This window comes from Triticum aestivum, chromosome 2A (assembly GCF_018294505.1).
Source record: "Triticum aestivum cultivar Chinese Spring chromosome 2A, IWGSC CS RefSeq v2.1, whole genome shotgun sequence".
Lineage (NCBI taxonomy): Eukaryota > Viridiplantae > Streptophyta > Magnoliopsida > Poales > Poaceae > Triticum > Triticum aestivum.
In genome coordinates, this window is record NC_057797.1 from 732,589,508 (window position 1) to 732,612,278 (window position 22,771).

The window sequence follows — 22,771 nt, forward strand, 5'->3', positions numbered from 1 at the left end:
CTAGGCACGCGGGCCGGCACGGCATGGTCCGTTTATGTTTTTTTTAAAATATAAATATATATGTCCTATATAAATACCTAATACCTTAATATGTTTAATATTTTCATAGTGCATGCGTATTTTATTAGTGCTTGAATCTAAGTAGTAGTAGTGTTATAGTGTAGTCTTTGTATTTTTTTATCCTTTTGTAATTATAATGTATGTCTTGTATTCTTTTATTCTTTCATATGGGAGTTCTAATGATGTATATGTGTTAATAAAATTCTAGATTTATCTCACATAATAGTCTACCAAAATTTGCAATTTTCTACATTTTTTGGCCTTTTTTTTGCTGTTTTCAGAGGTATTACAAAGAAAAAGAAAAAAATCACGCCAGACGGGCCAGCGACCTCCAACGGGCCGGCGTGCCTCGTGCCGGCCCACGTAGCCTACGTGCCGTGCCTAGGCTGCTAGCTCCTGCCCGTGGGCCGGCACGACACAGACTGGTTATTATTCGTGCCGAGACGGGTCATGCCGTGCCAGGCATGTTTACGGCGGGCCGTGCCGTGCCGGCCCGTTTGGCCAGGTATGGGTGGCACTGTTGTCTGCTGCAAAGACCGCCATGGTTGGAAACCGGAGCACCACTCCTGTGAGGGTGAGTGGTGTTGCTTGTATGGTGCTGCAAAGTAGAGATGAGGCGTGTTGCGAGCGTCGGCGGCGTGGTGGCTGCAATTGGAGAGGGGCCGCCACGAGCCTCCAGTGCCTCTCACCGGATGTGGTGGAGAAAGAAATTCCGACGAGTTTCATCAGGGTCGTGCGTGAGAGGATAAGGAAGAACAATTTGTCTAATTCATATCTAGATGTTTTTTTAAGGATGTCACATCTAAGCTTCTACAAATATATAATGCAGCAACAAGAAACAAAAAAAAGTAGGACACAAAAATAGACCACAAACAGAGTGGACATCAATTTAAATGTGACATAACTATGTCACATTTAGATGTGTTCTAGATAGATCCAAGAAAAAAAGGGTGCGGTCAAAGCGGTTTCCAGAAAAGCGAAGAGTTACGCGATGTGAGGCTAGGACTGGGATAGTTGACCAAGCGTGAGATGCATTAATCGTGGGTGAGCCATAGACGCGTGACGCGCAGATGCGGATGAATTAAAGTGTTTTCCTATTATTATACCATGGATCTTTCACGTTCATCACTATCTATTATGGGCAGTGCTACATATCCACCGTCGGATAATGGAAAAATACCCGCCGCCTCGTCGACCATTGGATGGACACCCTAATAGTCGTCCGATGTGTCCACGTGAGCAACCACCATTTTACAACAAGAGTGATGTTATGGTATTTCGGCAACAAATGTCTTGTTGCAAGAAATTCCCGCAACAGAGGACTTGTTGCAGAAAATTCCCGCAACAAAGCTCTTGTTGCAGAAATTTATTGCAACAATGGCCTTGTTGCAGAAAAATAATTCGATGATTTTTTATGAAACAGGGCCCTTTTGCAACATGCCCTTTGCTGCAAAAACAAAACCGCCTCCAATGCCTCGTCGCCTTTGTCCACTCCGCCACAGGAGCTTGCACGCCGTGCCGATTGACTTTGTGGGCATTGGTATAGCCTACAGGATCTTCGGTGGCCAGATCCGGTGAGAAGGGTGTTGCTGCAGGAACTTGGGCGGTCAGGCGTTGCCGCAGGAACTTGGGCGGCCAGATCCGACGAGGAGGTTGGCGACGGCCATGTCGAGCTCGGGCACACCAGCGTTTATGGCGGAGGCAGCCGACCGCGGCGGTGCTCGCGCTGGACCATGCTCTAACGAGATCGGTTCCCATGTCGACAACATAGATTCCCATGACTGGCTTGCTCCTTATCCATTCATGAGGGACATATCGAAGAGGAAAGAAAGAAAACCAATCGTTGCAGAGACAGTGCTAAGTGGCCCTCCAGTAGGACACACGTCGCACATATGAGACGGCGGATTCTCGCGAGTGATCCACCGGCTGAAGGCTAGAGTTTCCCATCTATTATGGCATATTTTTCTATTGTCTTGTGCCAAACGGGAATAACCACATGTCATCGCCATCTTTTTTTATTCTGTGCCATCGATCTTTCATCCGATGGCCCAGCTTCATTTTTTTTTCTACCCAGGCCAGGGCGTACCGCTTCTCCCTCCTCCCTCCCCTCCCTGTAGCGCTTATCTCTCCCAGACTTTTCCCCATTCCCCTCGAACCCTAGCGGCCACCGGCGACGACGCCGTCGCCTGACCGCCCCGCGACCGACCACGACCTGCCGAGCTCCTCCGCGACACCCTCGACCCCGGCCTACCGACGGCTGCTCCTTCTCTTCCTCAAGGTGAGCTAGCTCGGCCAGAACCCTCCCTGCCCCAATTTTCTTTGTGCTCCGAGAGGAGCGGCGCCAAGCGGAGCTCGCGGCGGCGCAGGTGATTCCTATATCCTCCTTCTCTCATGTCTCCGGCCATCTACCTCTCCGCCGCAGCCCATCCCTTCCCCGTGCGTCCCCCACCCCTTTCCTCTCCGCCTGCCCCCCTCCGGCTGGTGCCCTCAGCGGCTGCGCGGGCGGCCACGAGCACGATCCCGCGGCCCATATGCCATTCATGCCCCCTCAGTCTCCATGTCCGCCTGCTCCCTGTCTCTGAGCGCGTTTGCCGTTCCCTGCTCTCCCTGTGTATGTGCGCTGGTGTCCACGATCTGGAATCCTTCAGCTAAAATGTTTCCCTGTCATAGCAGTTCGTGTCAGCTAGATTTTTCACAGTTCGTAACAGCACCATCATATGTTCACTTTTTTTTTTCTGAATGCTACTTGCAGTGTTTTATATGTACACCTAGTTTCTAAATGCTATTTTTAGTGTCTACATGTATAATAACCTATCAAATTTGTAATGTCCAACATCCAAACGGAGCCTAATGGCATTTTCGAACTTTTGGTTTTGACCGGTGGTATTTTAGCTATTCTCTCAAAACCGACCTCTCCTTGTCCCAGGACACAAACTCAAAGATGGGAAAGGGTGACAGGGAGAAGGAAGCGAAGCGCCGACGACGCGGCCGCAGCAGCAAGAGATCGCGCAATGCCACACCCTCTTCGGACTCTGATTCTTCCCCTTCGCCGGACTCCTCTCCTAGCCGCAGCCCTGGGCCCCGGAGTCGCAGTAACAGCAAACCTGAAAAGTCGTCCTCTTCTCGTCGCCGCCGCCATCACCATAAGAACAGCGGCCGCTCACGCAGTTCCCGGGACGATGATAGACATCGTCACCGGCAGAGGCGCCGGGATGAGCGTGCCCGTCACAGCAGCGATGGCAGCGACCTGTCGGGATCAGGCTCAGATGATTCAGGATGGATGGAGGAGGCGCAGGAAATCGTCCGTGGCATTCTCAGTGAATTCCCTGCCATCACCAGCGAGCTTCGTCAGGTATGGCATTCAGTAATTCGATTCGAGTTCTCCAACAAGAATTTTCTCTATTATATGTTGCCTGACTCTGGACCTGCACAATTGTACCATGAGAAAAGATTAATTCGGTTAGTTTGCACGACACAGTTGCCTATCTGACGTGAAAACTGTAGCCATTACAGCTGAAGTGGGTAAATTGTAGTTGTGTTCTAATTATGGTGATGTTTAAAGGTGAAATGTCCTAGTATCTTAAAATTGTAAAAGATAATGTATTTCAGGATATTACAGTGTCAACCAATTAGTATATGTAATGTGCATCATTTGAATGATGACATGCCTATATTTTTCACAGGATGTCAAACTTCTGCACTCAGTCAAATTTTAAGTCAAGTCGCTACCCAACAGTTTAGGTGATTTGTGGACTAATCGACTAGTTGACCAAGTCCATCACTAGTTAAACCAGCTAGTAGGCACTTCTACAGTCACAATTTCACAGCAAAAAATAACAGTAGAAAGCATTTTCAATGGGTATGAGCTCACTTATTAGTTATTACATGCACATTTTCTGTTGTTCACGACCACTCCTCTTCTATCAACTTGGACTTTTGGATTTTACTCAGCTGTTGCCTTTGCTACTTGCCTCTGTCGTCACCAGTTCCACTGGATAGAAGTTTTTGCCTTACTTCCATTAGTTTTGCCTTTTTGTACTATTGGCTCTGATTTGGAACAATAAGTTACTTGTGACTTTTGTTAACATGCAGCTTCTCCAAATGATAGATAGTGGTGAAGGCATTGATATTTCCGGAATTTCTGACAAGCCATTGGTGAAGCGTTTGAAGAAACTTTTCAGATCCCTGAAATTGAAAGAAAGTGCAAATGGAGCTTACTTGCTTTCAGCAAAAGGTGTTCCTACCCTTGATGTTGTTGGACCAGTATTAGAAGCAAGTGCCAAACATGGAAATGATCCAAATGAAACTGTGGCACAAAATAGACAACAAGTACCGTTGCCTAACTTTGACGTACAAAATAAAGATGACATCCCTCCTGAAGATGGAGGAAAAGTTGACCGGGAAGAGGACACCCCTATAAAGAGGTAATGCCTATGTGCCAGAATTGCTCTGTTAGAAAATATTGTTCCTGGTTATAGCTGACTTCTTTTGTCATGATTACTCTGCTAGAAAGTATTTGTTCTTTTAGCTAGACTTGATAAATTTGCCAGGTTTGGTCTATCCTGAACTAGTTTGGGTAAATTGTCCGTAATGTAATGTCAGGTTCTCGTTTGTACCCTAGTGGCACTAGCAAAGGGCACTGTGAGGTTTGTTTTATAACGCATGTCTACCTCCGCATACTGGCTATTGGCGTCTGTTCTGTATATGCCGGCATACAAGGGATTCAGGATCCTCTTTCTTGTTCTGTTGTAATTGTTGCCATTTCTCTTGCACAAAACGTGTTGCTATCCGGGAATTCGTGCTTTCTAGATTAGGCATGTACTAGGTGCTTAATGGAGAGGATTGCTCTTATAAATTACTTATTTCCTAGTCACATGTTATTTTCAACGCATTAGGATGCTAGTTTTCAATTATAGTCCAACAAGGTTTTGTTGCATGCAGGGTAATTGGTCCTGCAATGCCATCACGTGAATTACTAGCTGCAGCAGCCGAAATGACAGAGGCTCTTAGGTGCCGGTAAGATATTGTTTTATGACCTTATGATTTGTTACTTAGTCAACAGCTGACTACACAGGCCCTTAAGCGTTGCTTTGCTTAATGAGTAACTCATTCAGCACTGTTTTATGTTCTTAAATAGTAACTATGTTTTCTCTATCTCCAGGGATGCTGAATTGGAAGCTGATGATGGATTTCTTATAGGTCCTCCACCACCAGCCATGGTCGCTGAAGCTGCATCTGCAAATGAAGCCGAGCGATTTGAAGAGGTACACTTTCAGCGACATTTTCATTTTCGCAAAATTTCATCCAATGTTTTTCAGTACAAAAATGTAACTTTGAAGTCCCTCCAGCATGTGTCAATGCAGCATTCTCCAGTTATTGTGTGGTCTACACTATGTCCTGATTCTTGTAGTTGATTATTTCTATTCAGCTTCCATAATTGCCTTAGGTCCTCTCTTCATGCCAGACCTTGGTCTTTTAGCAGACATCATAAATTTGCTGTATGGCCCATTTGTCAGAAATATGTGCACCATCAGTATACTTGTTAGGCCATTTCTTGCTATGTCTTCACTATGTCTTACCGCAGCACCTTGGGTGTAGTTTACACTCTTACCAATTGCTTGCCATGCTTTTTGTTTATTCAGTTTGCTGCTGGCAGCATTCATATAATCTATAGAGCCAATTAGCGTGAATCATCTATATTTCCTGTGCTTACCTGGCATGTGATTGGTATTTGCAAAATCTTCTACTGAACATTATGCGAGGTTATTTGTCTGTGACACTAACAGGAATGTTCGTGAACATATCTTTAATTGTAATCGGGACCCCAATTTGCTGTTCTAGGATAGTTTGTTTGGAGACCTAATCATAGGCTTCTATTATAGCTAAGATTCTGAATGTTTAGCTGGCTTTTGATAAACTTCAGTGGATTGAAAATGATTTTTTTTCAGGACATATACTTGAGTCTTTCCTATCACATACCTGTTCTCATTTGTCGTGCACCATTAACTTTTAATCTTAATTTTCATGGAATTGGGTGTAGGTTACTCGAATATTGGGCGCTGATGCAGATGCACTCTATGATGTTCTGGGCATAAATTGGAAGATGTCGTCTGATAACATCAAGAAAAGGTCGTTATTTGTGTACATTCCATGCTTATTATACATATTAATATACTCCCTCCGTCCCAAAATAAGTGTCTCAACTTTGTACTAACTTTAGTATAAAGTTGTAATAAGGTTAAGACACTTATTTTGGGACGGAGGGAGTATGATATACCTGTATGTAGATAGGCAGCAGAAATTAATTAAGTTTTTTCACAATAGTTGCAAATGACGCAGATCTCACCTTCTGTTGAGAATAATGAAAATGTGCAGGATATTATATGATGGCAAATATAACAAGTTTAATGTTCTACTGTCTTGTAATTTTTTCACATCTCTGATTCATCTCTGTCATGAAATGAGCCCATATCATCATAGAGTTAAGAATGTGCTAAGCAAAACAAATGAAAACATCTATGGAGCTCTAGTTCCCAATAATTTACTACTCACATCCAATACCTCTTGAGGATAATTGTCTATGGTACATTGTTATAATCCTATGGAGATCTGTTGGGTTCATAAGTTCAATGCATTGCCCTTTGTTTTGCGAGTATGCAAACAGCAAACAGAATCCAACCGAGCAGTACATGCTTAGGTTGATTACTATTGAAGAAAACTCTTATGATGTTTCACAAAATAAACTTCTGGCAGACACAATTGGATGCCAAAATAGGCCATACCCCCAACTTCCCTGGCTATGTGCCAATACTTGTTCAACTTGTTCTTTGGTCCTTATTTCGAATATCCAAGTTTCAAAATTTGAATGGTGTCTTCCTACGGTTATCATCTGTCAAGATGTTTGGTACTTTGCCCTGAAGTTACTGTGCATTTGATACTTCACTGAAGTCGGTGAGCACCTGTTTAAAATGCCTGAAGTTGAGCTGCCAATTGATGATCTTTCATATCGAGAATCACTTACCCTGAAGTTGGTGTGCATCTTGTCTCCTGTATTGAGCAAGCTTATTGATTGATCTACTGTCTCTGTTTTGCCTTGTTATTTGTCAGCCTGATCAATCATTCTTATCTTGTATTATAGGTATTGGAAGCTATCTCTTTTAGTGCATCCGGACAAGTGCCCTCATCCTTCAGCACAGGAGGCTTTTGTGAAATTGAACAATGCCTTTAAAGACTTACAAGACCCTCAAAAGGTACATGTCTTGAATATCATATGATTTGCCAAATGTCACAATTATTTAAAATAGCTATCCATTTGCTTTCTTATGAAAAATAATAAATTAAATGTTTGGATGTGTTGAGATAAAATAGTCTGAAATGAGTTTCTGATTCCAAACAACAGAAAATATTATATATTTGCCAAGGAGAAAATATTGATGTATGATGCTGTATGCTCAAATTGCATTCTGTTCTTGGATAGGGCATCACTCCGCCTACAACTATTGACTATTTTGCTACAACACACATTTTAAGTTTGGTGGAAGGACTTATTACGATTTTTCTTGATTTTGGCCTGCTAATGGTCTGACAGTACCGTTTGTAGCAATGCAGGAAGTTTGAGATAGGTTGAAGGGGGAAAGTACTGATTTTCTTAGTATTTAACTTTGGTCGGTACCACTGTAAGAATAGCGATGCTTGCAGAATGAGTGAAGTTCAGTCTTCTAGAACTTACAATACACCTCATATCGCATTTTGTTGCCCACAACCAGCAATATGTTTTTACACTAATTAATTTGTTTTAATGCTAGCTCACTATGTGATGTCAGGAATTACTTAGCTTGCTTTCCCCTTCTCAACTGATATTTTGTGCTGACTACGTATCATTGATCGCAGAGAGGCGCAATAGATGAGAAGATACAAAAGAAAGAAGAGATGGAACAATTCGAGGTAACTTACGCTACATATTGATTTGTCAAGATCGCCTTTCTAGTGGTTAGGACCACAGACAATACTACTCTTAGTTGCATGAAACCTGATCCTTTTTTGGTATTTTTGTAGGTTGAGCTTAAAGCAATGCGCGAGGCTGCAGAATGGAGACGATTACAAGGTACCACTAACAACACAACAATGCGAAAACTCATAAATGTGCTAATGTAGGAAAGATGATAAGAGTTGCAGTTAATGATTTGGTTTCATGTGGTGGTGTGGTGGCTGGAGGAAAATTGTTTCTTAAAGCTGGGTTTGATTGACCATATGGTCCTATCATAATGATTTGATTTGCGCTTAACCTTCCTACCATAGATATTCTTTTCAGGCGTGTTTGTATTTCTCAGCATTTATTTGTAGTAATTACATTTAATGTAATATGGTACAGCAGATAATTGTGAAAAGTGAAGAATAGAACATGATATCAATATGGTATCTTTTGGAGATGGATTTTTGGCTCCTGAGCACTTACACACCCTGATAAACAGTAAAATCCGAAAAAATACCTTTTTTTTTCTTCCAAAAAACCTGAATTTCTAGACAACAAACATGGCTGAAGGCCCAGACCACCTGGATGTCATTCCTTCACCAAAAATTTGCATGCAGGTAGAACACTAAGCAATGTTTGTTGCCCAAAAAATTCAGCTTTTTTGAATTTGTTTTACTTTTTTCGGATTTTACCTTTCATGGCGGGTGCGTTTGAGCTTGGGAGCAAAGTACATTTTCTGTATCTTAATAGCTATTTGTTCTTAGGTATATCTCTTGAAGGCGATGAAGAACTTTTGGCAGTTCCGAAACAGCCAGAGGCACCACCTACACGAGACGAATGGATGACTACATTGCCACCTGAAAGAAAAGTAAATGATCATAATATATCTCCTTAATTCACTGTTTACCTATGCCCTAAAGAGGGAAACGGTACTTGTTACTCCCTCCGTCCGAAAATACTTGTCATCAAAATGGATAAAAAGGGATGTATCTAGAACTAAAATACGTCTAGATACATCCCCTTTTGTCCATTTCGATGACAAGTATTTCCGGACGGAGGGAGTACATGTTTGTATCTAATAATACAATTATTCCACAGGCTGGAGTACCAATGCATTCAACTACGGCATTTAGCATGAATGGCAAAGAAGGACGTGGTGACACAAGTGCATGGACAGATAGTCCACTTGATAGAGCCCAGAAAGCACAGCAGAAGTATGATTCTGCCTCTGTTGTTTTCGCTCTATGATACACTATCAGGCAACATGTTCTATACCAGCAAATATGACCAGAGTACTGTCACAGAGAGTGGCTTGGCACAACAAAATACCAGCAGTTTTTGGCGACATTTTTGTTCGTCATAGTACTTGACATGCTGATATATGAAAACAATGATGTACTACTGGTGATAATGTCAATGATGTTTTTTGCAGCTACTTAGAAGCCTACAACAAAGCAAAGGCAATTGCAGATGGACATGAAGAGCAGGGCAAAAGCGCAAATGCTTCTCTTGTGGATAAATACAACTCCTCCAAGCGGTCGGTATCTCTTGTGCAGAAGCACCGAGAGAGCAAAAAGGAGAAAAAAAAGCAGAAGCAACAACGAGGGAAGGAAGAATGGGAGGAGAACCACCCATGGAAGCCGTGGGACCGTGAGAAAGACTTGACCGCTGGGCGGCAAAATGTGGCTTTGGATCCAGAGAACACGGCACAAGGATTGTCGTCCCGTTTCTCATCTGGAGCTGTGCAGAGGAACTTCCTGTGAGCAATTGCAGCCAGGCTGCTTGAGGCAATTGCAGTCAGACTGCTTGAGCATGCCCTGATTGGTGGCCAGTACGAGGGTATGTATTTGGCGTCGGACCACAGAGTTGATAGGGGCACAGAAACCATAGAGAATGTGAGGTTTGTGGCGTTTGCTATACGAGCTAGGTTCGCATGTTTTCTGGAGAGAGCTGAAGTTACCAATACATATAAAAGAAGGTTTTGCTTGTGAGTTGTTTCAAACTGTATAACAATCCCAGCTAGGTCTCCGTTCATGGCTCACTATTGCCGAGTGTGAAGAAGTACTACATCTAGCAACATCCATTTGAGTGACATTTATTTTGGGACGGAGGGAATATGTTTTTAGAGTCAAAAGGATGGAATAATGTTGTATACAATCCTGCTCTGTTACAGTCATGGGCTGATCATGCTAATCTACTGATAACTTATTGCAAGTACAGTGAAGTGTGCGTTGGTTAAGTGATTGATAGCTTTTGCAAGTGAAAGGTGTTTTGCAAGTTGGCTGTTTAGTTCATTTGTTACGGTTACCTTTATGTTAAGCACATCACTTAGTGTTTATGGATAGATAAACTAATTGATAAGCCCATTCTGCACCCAAGTAATAAGCTCGCAAATGTTTAAACATAAAGGTTATAAGAGACTTTCTCTTCATCTTCCACTTATGGTTGCCCTTGTCCTGTAACATATTTCCCCTTAGTTCCTGCAGGCATTAACTAGTTATTTTGTTTTTTTCTTACAATAAACTCTTGCTTTGCTCAACAGAAGCACCGCTTGAAAGAGTTGAAACTTTTTTTCTAAGCTACAACATGGGAGTAATTTTTTCAAACTGATTTCTTGTTCAGAATTTGAACTTTAAAAGTTTTCATAGAAACGGCTTTTGATGACAATGTGCCCAAATTAAGTAACCTACACATGATCTCTCAGAGATTCATGAGTGCGATGTCGAGCCGGGGTATCGTGGGAAACTTGCTGGCTACTCGTAGGCGCCACGGTATGCCAATGACGAGGAAGAGACATCTGACGCAATTGATGGATCAGGCCGCACAATCAAAGAGCATCGTCCTAGTTTTGTTCCTAGCAGGTTCCTGGTGCTTCTTGTTCCCAAACAAGAGAGCTTGCTTTCTCACCATCACATATACTATGTAATTCGGCTCCAAACATGCATACATATGTTTGGGAGCACGAAACTAGTTAGGACTTGGGAAGGCCAACGTGGGTTACAACCTACAAGAGGCAGAAGGATGAGCAGAAGAGAGAGCATGGGGGAGTCTACATATATGGGCGGAGGATGACCAAAGGTGAAAGCCCCACAACAGCGGTTGGTGTGGAAACTAATGAACAAAGCTAAAGTAGTGTAGTTAGTGTGCAAGGGGTCTAGGACAACATATGCACATGTGTGTACTTTAGATATTTTTATGAAATTTGCTACATCAGTAGTTGGCCAGGCTGATGACTGTAGAACAATGTGGGAGGAGGAAGAAAGCAAATCGCCGCCGCAAATTACACCGTTGCTGTGTATGTGCTGTTGCTTCTGCAATTCAAGCTATTCAGAATTTCAGGTAGCTCAAGCTAGCTTGTTGTGGAATTTAGTTGGGGTACGACACTGCAATGCAGAGAGTTCAGGCACCCTTGTGCAAACAGAGTAGGCGCCCCTCAGAAACCCATCATAGACCAGAGGAGATGAAGTGATGTAAGTAGAATGAAGTGTGCGTTGGCCAAGTGATTAAGAGCTTCTCGCAACTGAAATGTGTCTAGCAGCACATTGGGTGTTTAGTTTCATTCATTACGGTTACCTCTAAAGATATTAGAGTACATCTTTTAGTGTTTCATTCATTCGGCACCCGGGTAATAATAAGTTGGCAAATATCTAGACACACGTCAAAACTAAAGCTTCCCTGTTGATCCGAGCCCAATCAAATTGGCGAATCCTGTTCCGACATAGGACATGGCACCAGACACCCTTTGACGCCAGACCTTTGTAAACCTTGAATTTGAAGGCAACTGGTTGAAGATCTGCTGGCATGTCAGAGAACACGGCACAAAGGATTGTCGTCCCTTTTCTCATCTGGAGCTGTGCAGGGGAACTTCCTGTGAGCAATTGCAGTCAGGCTGCTTGAGCATGTCTCGATTGGTGGCCAGTACCAGGGTATGTATTTGGTGTCAGATCCCAGAGTTGATAGGGGCACAGAATGACATAAACCATAGAGAATGTGAGGTTTGTGACATTTGCTATACGAGCTAGGTCCGGATGTTGTTTTCTGTGTGAGAGCTAAAGTTATCGATACATATAAAAAGAAGGGTTTTGCTTGTAGGTCTTCGTTCATGGCTCATTTTTGCCGAGTGACATGACCTATGCATTGGGACTTATAGTGATGGAATAATGTTGTATACTATCCTGCTATGCTATTGTCATCGCCTGGTCATGCTAACCAACTGATACTTATTGCAAGTACAATGAAGTGTGCGTTGGTTAAGTGATTGAGAGCTCTTGCAAGTGAAAGGTGTCCTGCAGATTGGTTGTTAGTTCATTTGTTAAGGTTACTTGTATGTTAAGCGTATCTTTTAGTGTTTACGGATAGATCAATTAATTGATAAGCCCATTCTGGCACCAAAGTAATAAGCTCGCAAATATTTTAACATATAATTAATAACAAAGGACGATTTGTTGACCATAGGCAAAAGAAGGAAGATGGAGCCAGGAACACAAGCTCTATGGGAGAACATGGTGAAGACAACCTATGGTTACCCTTGTCTTGGAAACATATTTCCCCTTTGTTCCGGCGGGCATTAGATGGGAAGACAACAACATTGAGAGGAATGACGGTGGTGGTTTGTGCGTGAGGAAGTAGATAACAAACGCGATTTGTTTGGTGACGGCTAGGGTTACCGTTTCCTCTCTATATCCAGTAAGGTAGGAGATATGTCAGTTAATAACTCATAATTAATTAGCACTGTGTTTTGTATTACACAATTGGTGTCAGAAACATCTTTCAGTGACAACAAAGCGGCATTTAACGGAAGTGTTGGATCGGACGGGACAATCAAAGAGCATCTATAGAATTTCACTCCTAGCAGGTTCCCGGTGCCCCCTGTTCTCAAACAAGGGAGCTTGTTTTCTCACCATCATATGTAATTCGACTCCAAACATACATATATATGGTTGGGAGCACTAGCTTGGGAAGGCTAAAGTGGACTACTAGAGGCAGAAGGGTGAGCAGAAGAGAACATGAGAGAGTATATGTGTGTGTATACACACACACACACACACACATACACACACACACACACACACACACACACACACACACACATACATATGAGCAGAAGGTGAGCAAAGGTGAAAGCTCCACAACAGCGGTTGGTGTGAACCTATTGAACAAAGCTAAATTAGTGTAGTTAGTGCAAGGGGTCAAGGACAACATATGCACATGTGTGTACTTTAGATATTTTTACGACATTTGCTATATGAGTTAATGTTCACATATTGTTTTCTGGAGATAGTTGTACTTTAGATATTTTTGATGGATTTCCCTCAAAAATACCTACAACTATCTCCAATCTAACATACCATGATGGCTTTTTTCAGTGTCGCTTCCTGATGAGCAAACCTTTGTTCTTGCGTGTAGTGAATGTTGTGGAGACATATGATCCTTACTTCAACCTGAGGAAGGATTGTTGCGGACAATAGTCGTTCTCTCCTATGTATAAACGCACAACTACTCCGAGGATGCTTGCACATGGTAAAGTAGCAAATGCCATTGATGAGATTGTCTGGATGGGGAGAGAACATGCCTTGAAGCCATGGTAAAATTTGACCACACCATGGTGAAGGTGTTTGGACCGAAACACCTGAGAGAACCAACTATCGAGGACATGGAAAAGTTATTGGCAATTGGAGGAGCAAGAGGTTTCTCAGGTATGCTCGGTTTAGTTGATTGCATGCATTAGCAATAGGAGAACCGCCCCAAAAGTTTTACATGGGTAGTACCAAGGTCACACCAAAGAGGGTACATTATATTGAAGCTTTTTCATCAAAAGACTTGTGAATTCGGCATGCCCGTTGTAAACATATTTTTCTATGAATAAATTTTATTTGTGTGTGTGATATTCATTATTATGTGTATTCATATCATCAAATGATTGATGTGCATGTAGTTGCATATACTATATATAGGCTTTGAAAGTGGGGGATGTGTTTGCACGGGTGGACATTTGAGGGGTGGGCGGACGCTGTCTGCGGATACGTCCGAACACGTCAATGGACCTATAGGGCTCATATTAGCCTAGTCCGGTTGTAGATGCTTTAAGTAACCCGTCGAGCATTGTAAGTGTAGTAGGATGTGTTGGGGAACACAATATTTCCAAAAATTTCCTACGATCACGCAAGATCTATCTAGGAGATGTATAACAACGAGAGGGGAGAGTGTGTCCACGTACCCTCGTAGACCGAAAGTGGAAGCGTTTAGTAACGCGGTTGATGTAGTCGGACGTCTTCACGATCCAACTGATCCAAGCACCGAACGTACGCCACCTCCGTGTTCAGCACACGTTCAACACGATGATGCCCCTCGAGCTCTTGACCTAGTTGAGGCTAAGGGAGAGTTCCGTCAGCACGATGACATGGTGACGGTGTTGATGATGTGATCCGCGCAGGGCTTCGCCTAAGCACTACGACAATATGACCGAGGTCGTAAACTGTGGAAGGGGACACCGCACATGACTCAGACAATTAATCTTGTGTGTTCTAGGGTGCCCCCTGCCCGCGTATATAAAGGAGGAGAGGGGGAGGCCGGCCGGCCCCTGTAGGGCGCGCTAAGATAGAGGAGTCCTACTAGGACTCCAAGTCCTAGTAGGATTCCGCTTGGTGAAAGGGGGAAGAAGGAAGGGAGAGGGAGAGGGAAAGGGGGACGCCGCCCCCTCCCCCTAGTCCAATTCGGACTGCAAGGGGGGGGGGGGAGGGCGCGGCCAACCCCTTCTGGCCCTCCTCTCTCTCCACTAAGGCCCATTAGTTCCCCCGGGGGGTTCCGACAACCCTCCGGCACTCCGATAGTTATCCGGTACCTCTCGGAACTCATTCGGTGTCCGAATAACATCGTCCAATATATCTTTCTTTATGTCTCGACCATTTTGAGACTCCTCGTCATGTCCGTGATCTCATCCGGGACTCCGAACAAACTTTGGTCATCAAAAACACATAACTCATAATACAAATCGTCATTGAACGTTAAGCGTGCGGACCCTACGGGTTCAAGAACTATGTAGACATGACCGAGACACATCTCTGGTCAATAACCAATAGCGGAACCTTGATGCTCATATTGGTTCCTACATATTCTACGAAGATCTTTATCGGTCAAACTGCATAACAACATACGTCATTCTCTTTGTCATCGGTATGTTACTTGCCCAAGATTCGATTGTCGGTATCATCATACCTAGTTCAATCTCGTTACCGGCAAGTCTCTTTACTTGTTCCGTAATGCATCATCCCGTAACTAACTCATTAGTCACATTGCTTGCAAGGCTCATAGTGACGTGTATTACCGAGAGGGCCCAGAGATACCTCTCCGATACACGAAGTGACAAATTCTAATCTCGATCTATGCCAACTCAACAAACACTATCGGAGACACCTGTAAAGCATCTTTATAATCACCCAGTTACGTTGTGACGTTTGATAGCACACAAGGTGTTCCTCCAGTATTCGGGAGTTGCATAATCTCATAGTCAGAGGAATATGTATAAGTCATGAAGAAAGCAATAGCAATAAAACTAAACGATCATAATGCTAAGCTAACAGATGGGTCTTGTCCATCACATAATAACTAATGATATAACCCCGTTCATCAAATGATAACACATGTCTATGGTTAGGAAACGTAACCATCTTTGATTAACGAGCTAGTCAAGTAGAGGCATACTGGGGACACTCTGTTTGTCTATGTATTCACACATGCACTAATTTTCCGGTTAATACAATTCTAGCATGAATAACAAACATTTATCATGATATAAGGAAATATAAATAACAACTTTATTATTGCCTCTAGGGCATATTTCCTTCAGGATGCCTACTTTATCCCTCAAAAAATAGAGCTCTCCTTTTCTGGTTGCCTATTTTGAGGACCCGGTGGAGCGATGATGCACTACTACTGTTGATAATGTCAATGCTGTTTGTTGGAGTAGGGCATTTTGGAGACCGAGCTCCATGGATACCTTTATTTTGAAGATTTCAAAATTCAAAATTTTCTGTTCCAAAAAATCCTGAAAAAAATTACACATGTATGCAAGGATGTATTGTATATGTATATAAATTTTTTTAGGATGAAATACGTTGAATTGCGAGCTGCACAAAAAAAAGATAAAATCATGGACTTTGAGGATGAACAATACATATGCTAAAAAGCCTCAAATTTTTCTTTTTTCTGTAGCTCTCATTTTAACGTATTTCTACCTGAAAATTTGCGCCCATGTACATCATGTATCTAGGTATATGTGTAATTTTTTGGAGAATTTTTTAAAACTGAAAAGTCTGAATTTTGAAGTTTTTAAATTAAGGCCTCCATGGAGCCCGGTCTCCGTTTGGCATTTTCGTGTTTGTTGCAGCAACTTAGAACTTTAGAAGCCTACAACAAAGCAAAGGCACAAATCCGCCTCGTCTCCGGTGGCCCTAGGGCCATGGAGGCACGGTGCATCCTGGCAAGGGCCGGCGGAAGGGCTCCGTTTTTAGTCGTTTTTTTCAATCTTGCTAGGGTTTGTGTCCTATTCAGGAAGGCGAGACGGCGGCGGTTCCCTGAAGATGGAATAAAGGTCTCCCCGTCTAACCCCGTTCCGGCGGTGCATCTAGCATCGTTGGTAGGCGTGTGGAGGTGTGTCTCCGGCAAATCTATCTTTGGTGGATTTGCTCGGATCTCGTCGTTGTTCGTCTACGTTCATGTGTCTTCGGTTTGGATCCTTCCGACCTACGTTATTTTTCATCGGCGGCGGTTGCTGTTCTGGGGTGCTGGTCCTATGGGGCCTTAGCATGACGACTTCCTGACTGTCTACTATAACAAGTTGTGTCCGGCTCCGGCAATGGAGGGGCGATGACGGCGGCGCGCCTTTCAGCTCGCTTCGGTGCTTGTAGTCGTCGTTAGGTGGTCTACGGATCTAGATGTAATTTTTATTTCTGGTGTTCGTTGTACTGCCATGATTGAAGATGAATAGATTGAAAGTTTTCCCAAAAAACAAAGAAAAGGCAATTGCAGATGGACATGAAAAGAAGTGCAACAGATGTTTCGCTTGTGGATAAATACAATTCCTCCAAACGGTCGGTGTCTCTCGTGCAGAAGCACCGAGAGAGCAAAAAGGAGAAAAAGAAGTAGAGGCAACGAGCGAAGGAAGAATGGGAGGAGAACCACCCATGGAAGCTGTGGGACCATGAGAAAGACTCGACCGCCGGGCAGCAAAATGTGGCTTTGGATCCAGAGAACACGACACAAGGATTATCGTCCTGTTTCTTATCTGGAGGTGTGCAGAGAAACTTACTGTGAGCAATTGCAGTCAGACTGTGCTCGAGGCATGCGGCATGCCAAGGGAGCATTACCTAATTGGTGGCCAGTACCATGGTTCGTCGAGTGCCAAAGTTGCTAGGGGCACATAAACCAAAGAGAATGAGAGTTTTGTGGCATTTGCTATATGAGCTAGGTTCACGTGAGAGCTGAAGTTATCCACGCATGTATTAAAAATGGGTTTTGCTTGTGAATTGTTTCAAACTATTTAACAACCCCAGGTAGGTTCCTTCATGGCTCATTTTTGCCTAGTGCGAAGACCTATGTTTTGAGACATAAAAATGATGGAAAAATGCTGTATACTATCCTGCTATGCTACAGTCATTGAGACATAAAAATGATGGACTAAGTGCTAATGTATTGATACTTGATGCAAGTACAATGGAGTGTGCGTTGGTTAAGTGATCGAGAGCTTTTGCAAGGAGAAAGATGATCAAATTTTTAACGTTCTTGCAAATTTTCAGCCACAAATAACACTCGAGGAGCCTTCACCAAAAATAACAAAATTAGTGTTCAAAAGTGCACATAAACTTTGAACACTGATTTTGTTTTTTTAGGTGAGGGCTCCTCAAATGTTATTTGAGGCTGAAACTTTGCACGAACATCGAATGTTTGATCATGTTTTATGTTCCAAAGGTTCAGATTTTTTTGATTTTGTTATCATTTTCTTTTTCAGTTTACTGCTCATAAAGGGCGTAGAGGCACCCGGGTGTTGAAAGTCCCGTCTCTTTCGCAAGTGCAAACTCGGCGTTTAGTTCATGTTACACTTACCTGTATGTTTATAAATATACATACTAATTAGTGAGTAAGATGCCAAAAACCAACATAATCCCGGGTGACTTCTAAAAGAAAATAATGGTTTGAGTAATAGCTTTGAAAAAACATCGGTTTCACATTTCATTTTGCCGAATGCACTAAAAGCTTGATTGAGTGCGTTTTGACAACAAAATTAACAATAACACACTAAAAGCTCGATTGAGCGCGTTTTGACAACGAAACTAACAGTGACCGTGGGGGTGACACCTAGCGGTGCCTAGCCCAACCGTTTCCCCCTTCCCCGATTCTCCCGCCCTCCTCATCACTTCCGCTCTCGCTCATGTGACACAAAGCGATGACGGTAACGAGTGCTTGATAAAGTGTCGGAACAGACAGTGGATCCCAACGGCGGAGACCTAGCGGCGTGTTGGAGTAGGACCGGATCGACTGTGGTGACCCCCTGCCGCATCAGAGCACTCGCCGTCGCCGTATGACCTCAAATCGAGAGCGACAGCAATGGCCATGGCCAACTTCTGGAAAGCCAGTCCAAAGTACAACCACCATTTTACCTCCGGTCTAGGGGTGTCGAGTAAGTTCTGCCCTGCCAATCTGCATTGACCGATTAGGGTTTCTGTATGTGAGAAATTGGGAATTAGGGTTTGTAAATGACGAATTGGTGATATGTTTATTATTTTCGTAATTTATCTTTCTCTGTGTAGCTTGGAAGATGTGACATGCGATGTTAAGTTTCATTTGCAGAGATACACTAATTGTATCGATCCTTAAGCCTGGACTTATGATTTGAAGAAATAAACATCCGGTGACTTGCACTTGCATTTCATTTTATAATGAAAATATATTGCCGATAATTAATTTCCTTTTTTGGTTTGTTTCAGACAAATAGATCTGCCCGAGGTGCTCCAAGCTCTTCCTCTGGTGCTGCTTCTTCATCTGCAACAATAGCTGTTGGATCCCCTCCCGATCCATGTGCCTCTTCTCTAAAAAGACCACAACTGCTCCTTATCCAAGAGCTCCTAATCCAAGTATTCTTGCCACAAGATATTCTTCAACAGAGGCCCCAACAACTAATTCTCCAAGAGCTCATCCTCCAAGTTCTTTTGCTCCAAAGAGGTCCGTCTCCAAGGCCCCCAAGATCATCTTCTGCTCCAAGAGCTGCTGCTAGAGCACCATGATCTGCTCTAAGAGTTGCTGGACCTAGTTCATCAAGAGGTGATGGTGCTAGACCTACATAGAAGAGGACCAGGGAAAAGACACGAAGGATGATGGAGTACTTGGTAACAAGTGAAACAAGTGATGAGTTGTTGAATGATGCTGAACTTTGAGTGTTGAACCCGTTGAGCTATTTGTTGTCTATGATCATGACCAAGTACTCCCTCCATCCGGAAATACTTGTCATGAAAATGGATAAAAAGGGGTGTATCTAAAACTAAAATACATCTAGATGCATCCTCTTTTATTCATCTTGATGACAAGTATTTCCGGACGGAGGGAGTACTTTCTTTTGAGGTTGAACTTGTGGAACTATTCCTTTTTTTGATGTTGGTGTAGAACTAGTTAAACTAGTCCTTTTTTATGTTGACGTAGAACTAGTTGAATGAATGATGTGATGAATGAACGAATTTGCAGACGAATGATGAATGATGCATTTTTCAAAGATACACCGGTGTATAGATTCATAGAAGAAGTGCCAAGGTGATATATACAACGCCTACCGGCATACAAAGCATGAAAACAAGCATACCACGACTACAACGACACACCACTCGCCTCGTACGACCTCCAGCCACAAGTGGCAAAGAGGCAGAACACACAACACCAAGAATCCAAGACCGCGTCACAACCAAACCCAAACACCCTGAAAGCATGTTCTTGACACCGAGCCCTGGATGAATCAATGCACCCTCCAGCCATAGCGTCAGAGTTGATGTATCCTTGAAAAAAGATGTATGCTTGTTGATCCAACTTGTCGATGATCTAATTGGCCACCTGAACCTGGTCCTTGCCACCATAGCGCTCGTGAACCTGGAGGCGCTCCGGATCACTCGCCAGGTGATCCGTAGCCCCGGTGTCCAGTACCCAAGGATAGTCGACGGTGTTGGTGGAGGCCGAGTTGGCGGAGCGAGTGTTGTGCTCCTGGTCATAGCGCTTGCGACACTCATCGGCCTCATGCCCCCAGTTTTTGCAAATTTGACACCGGGGGCGCCACCGATTGTTGCGACGGCCACCACCTCCGTTGTTGCCGCCGTTACCCCCACCACTTTGCTGACCATTGCCAGCGTAGGAGGGATTGCGGTCGCGGCCACCGTTGGGGCCACCGTTGCCGCCTTGACGGCCGTGCCCGGGCTGGCCATTGCCGTCGGCCGAGCGACCCCCACCCTAGGAGGGGTAGGGCTCCGAGTAGGGAGCATGCCCGCCCTGGCCGTAGGGGCCCGAGCGAGTCACGGCGTTGGCGGAGGGAGTCCACCCCTCCGACGCACTCTGCTGAGCCTGTAGCGCTTCGAACGACAAGACGAGCGAGTAGAAGCTGGAGTAGGGCATTTGTGCGTTACTCACACCTAGGGAGGCGGCGATGGAGTTTTAGGTTTAGGGTTTTGCGTGGGTGGCTAACATCCAGCCTCATGTCTTTTTATATAGATGATCATAATACAATTATATACGTATATAAATACATGTACATGTACAATATGCTAGATCCTATTTTACAGTCCTTTCCATTCTGGGCTCACAGTTGGCGCATTCCCTCATCTCATCTCATCGACAGGTGCGCAGTTTGGCATGCAACCAAGCGGAAGGACGAAACACCTTTGTGCTGACCACTAACTATGTCAAACCCAGATGGTCCCAGATGCAAGTAATCCCAAATGATAATTGAACAAACCGACAACAATCACTAGGTACACACAACCTGAAGAGAGAATAATAAGACATGCATGGCGCAAACTAACCCAGCTTACATACTACACTACGTGCGCAGCAGACACTTTTGCATTTGACTGAAAATAATGAGCACAGATCCGCAACGCAGAGAGGATTATATAAAGCCCTTGTGCACCTCTGCATTTTCATCAAGTCTTCTTGACATACACTTCCTACACCACCAAAAGCTAAGCTAGTGCGGTAGTGCCAACTACGAAGTAGGAGAAGATGGAGAGCTCAAGGAGGGCGCTCCTCCTGGTGGCGATGGCGGCGACGGCCATCGGCCTCGCGAGTGCCAGTTTCCGCGACAACTGCGACATCAAGTGGAACCCCGAGAACGCGGCCTTCTCCGACGACGGCCACGGCCTGACCATGTCCCTAAAGAGCAACTCCTCCGGCTGCTTGCTGCAGACGAAGAAGCAGTTCATCTACGGCAGCGTCTCCACCCTCATCAAGCTCGTCCCGGGGAACTCCGCCGGCACCGTCACCACATACTACGTACGTATCCTATTCCTATAGTATACTTATTACCAATGAGCTTGTACTGCGATACTGACCGTATGTGCACCATTTCATTGATTGTAAATCACCAGACATCGTCCGTGGGGGCCGACCATGACGAGATCGACTTCGAGTTCCTGGGGAACGAGACCGGGCAGCCCTACACGCTGCACACCAACGTGTTCGCCGACGGCGTGGGCAAGAAGGAGATGCAGTTCGTGCCCTGGTTCGACCCCACCGCTGACTTCCATGCCTACACCATCTCCTGGACGCCCTGCATGATCGTCTGGTACGTCGACGACGTCCCCATCCGGGTGTTCCGGAACTACCGGGACAAGGGCATTGCGTACCCGATCAAGCGTCCCATGTTCGGCTACTCCAGCATCTGGTCGGCGGAGGACTGGGCCACGCAGGGCGGCCGCGTCAAGGCCGACTGGTCCAAGGCACCCTTCGTCGCCGGCTACCGCGACATGGTCCTCGACGTCTGCCCCTGCGACGGAGCCGACTCCTGCGTCTACGGCTGCGCCGGGGCGTTCAGCCACGGCGGGCGGCAGCAGAATTGTGCTGGCCTCACCGACCAGCAGCGGGCCAAGATGCAGGAGGTGCAGAAGTCTCACAGGATCTACGACTACTGCGTCGACTACAAGGACAACAAGAAGCCCGGCCCCGAGTGCAGCCTGCCGCAGTACTGATCGATCCAGCTGCTGTCCGGTCGTGGTGGTTGCACGCACCAAGGAAACATTGGTTGGCCGGAGCCGGTCTACCACTCCTTACACGACCCATTGATTCGACTCGGACTTCATTCATTTATTTTTGTTACATATACTCTTATTGCTTCCCAGCTGTTCCTTTCCAAATTTTGTTTCTTTTCAACAGCTCCACCATATACCTATGTCTATGTGTACATGTACACGTGTATCTATATTTGCATTAATTATGCTATATATGATATACATGGATGAGTTATGTATACCCCCTCTTCTTTTAATTTATGAGACCCAACTTAGTTCCTAAGTACACCCCTAGAAATCGCTTAGTTCCTAAGTATGGAAGCACCCTTCCCCTTCGGCTTAAGCATCCTCTTTGCCACTCCGATGAGCGGCGCAGCCGGATATAGGGAAGACACATGGGAAGAATATGCCTCCGGGACTCTCGGCAGTCTGGTTAGCGGGCTGCCGTACATGGGGAAGACAAGGATCCTCCACGGCCGAGCGT

General features: G+C 44.5%; 2 protein-coding genes across 2 annotated transcripts; both read left to right on the top strand.

Moving 5' to 3' along the window:
* The first annotated feature begins 2,093 nt into the window (after positions 1-2,093).
* Positions 2,094-10,251, top strand: LOC123190671 (uncharacterized). The gene is made up of 12 exons (XM_044603363.1): positions 2,094-2,338; positions 2,987-3,412; positions 4,153-4,484; positions 5,002-5,076; positions 5,222-5,324; positions 6,101-6,189; positions 7,199-7,310; positions 7,951-8,004; positions 8,116-8,164; positions 8,797-8,900; positions 9,131-9,246; positions 9,465-10,251. Exons 2-12 carry the CDS (start codon positions 3,002-3,004, stop codon positions 9,793-9,795), a joined length of 1,776 nt encoding a protein of 591 aa, XP_044459298.1. The 5' UTR covers positions 2,094-2,338; positions 2,987-3,001; the 3' UTR covers positions 9,796-10,251.
* A 10,973-nt stretch (positions 10,252-21,224) lies between these two features.
* Positions 21,225-22,522, top strand: LOC123186285 (probable xyloglucan endotransglucosylase/hydrolase protein 12). Its single transcript, XM_044598069.1, has 2 exons — positions 21,225-21,553; positions 21,649-22,522. The coding sequence occupies exons 1-2, from the start codon at positions 21,284-21,286 to the stop codon at positions 22,246-22,248; spliced, it is 870 nt and encodes a 289-aa protein (XP_044454004.1). The 5' UTR covers positions 21,225-21,283; the 3' UTR covers positions 22,249-22,522.
* Positions 22,523-22,771: the final 249 nt, after the last annotated feature.

What these genes read in the sequence shown, in the direction of transcription:
- LOC123190671 (XM_044603363.1), top strand. Translation starts at nt 3,002, where the DNA reads ATGGGAAAGGGTGACAGGGAGAAGGAAGCGAAGCGCCGACGACGCGGC. An exon ending in AAGCCGAGCGATTTGAAGAG is followed by an intron (nt 5,325 to 6,100) that starts GTACACTTTCAG and finishes AATTGGGTGTAG; the next exon opens with GTTACTCGAATATTGGGCGC. An exon ending in GCCCAGAAAGCACAGCAGAA is followed by an intron (nt 9,247 to 9,464) that starts GTATGATTCTGC and finishes TGTTTTTTGCAG; the next exon opens with CTACTTAGAAGCCTACAACA.
- LOC123186285 (XM_044598069.1), top strand. Translation starts at nt 21,284, where the DNA reads ATGGAGAGCTCAAGGAGGGCGCTCCTCCTGGTGGCGATGGCGGCGACG. An exon ending in GCACCGTCACCACATACTAC is followed by an intron (nt 21,554 to 21,648) that starts GTACGTATCCTA and finishes GTAAATCACCAG; the next exon opens with ACATCGTCCGTGGGGGCCGA.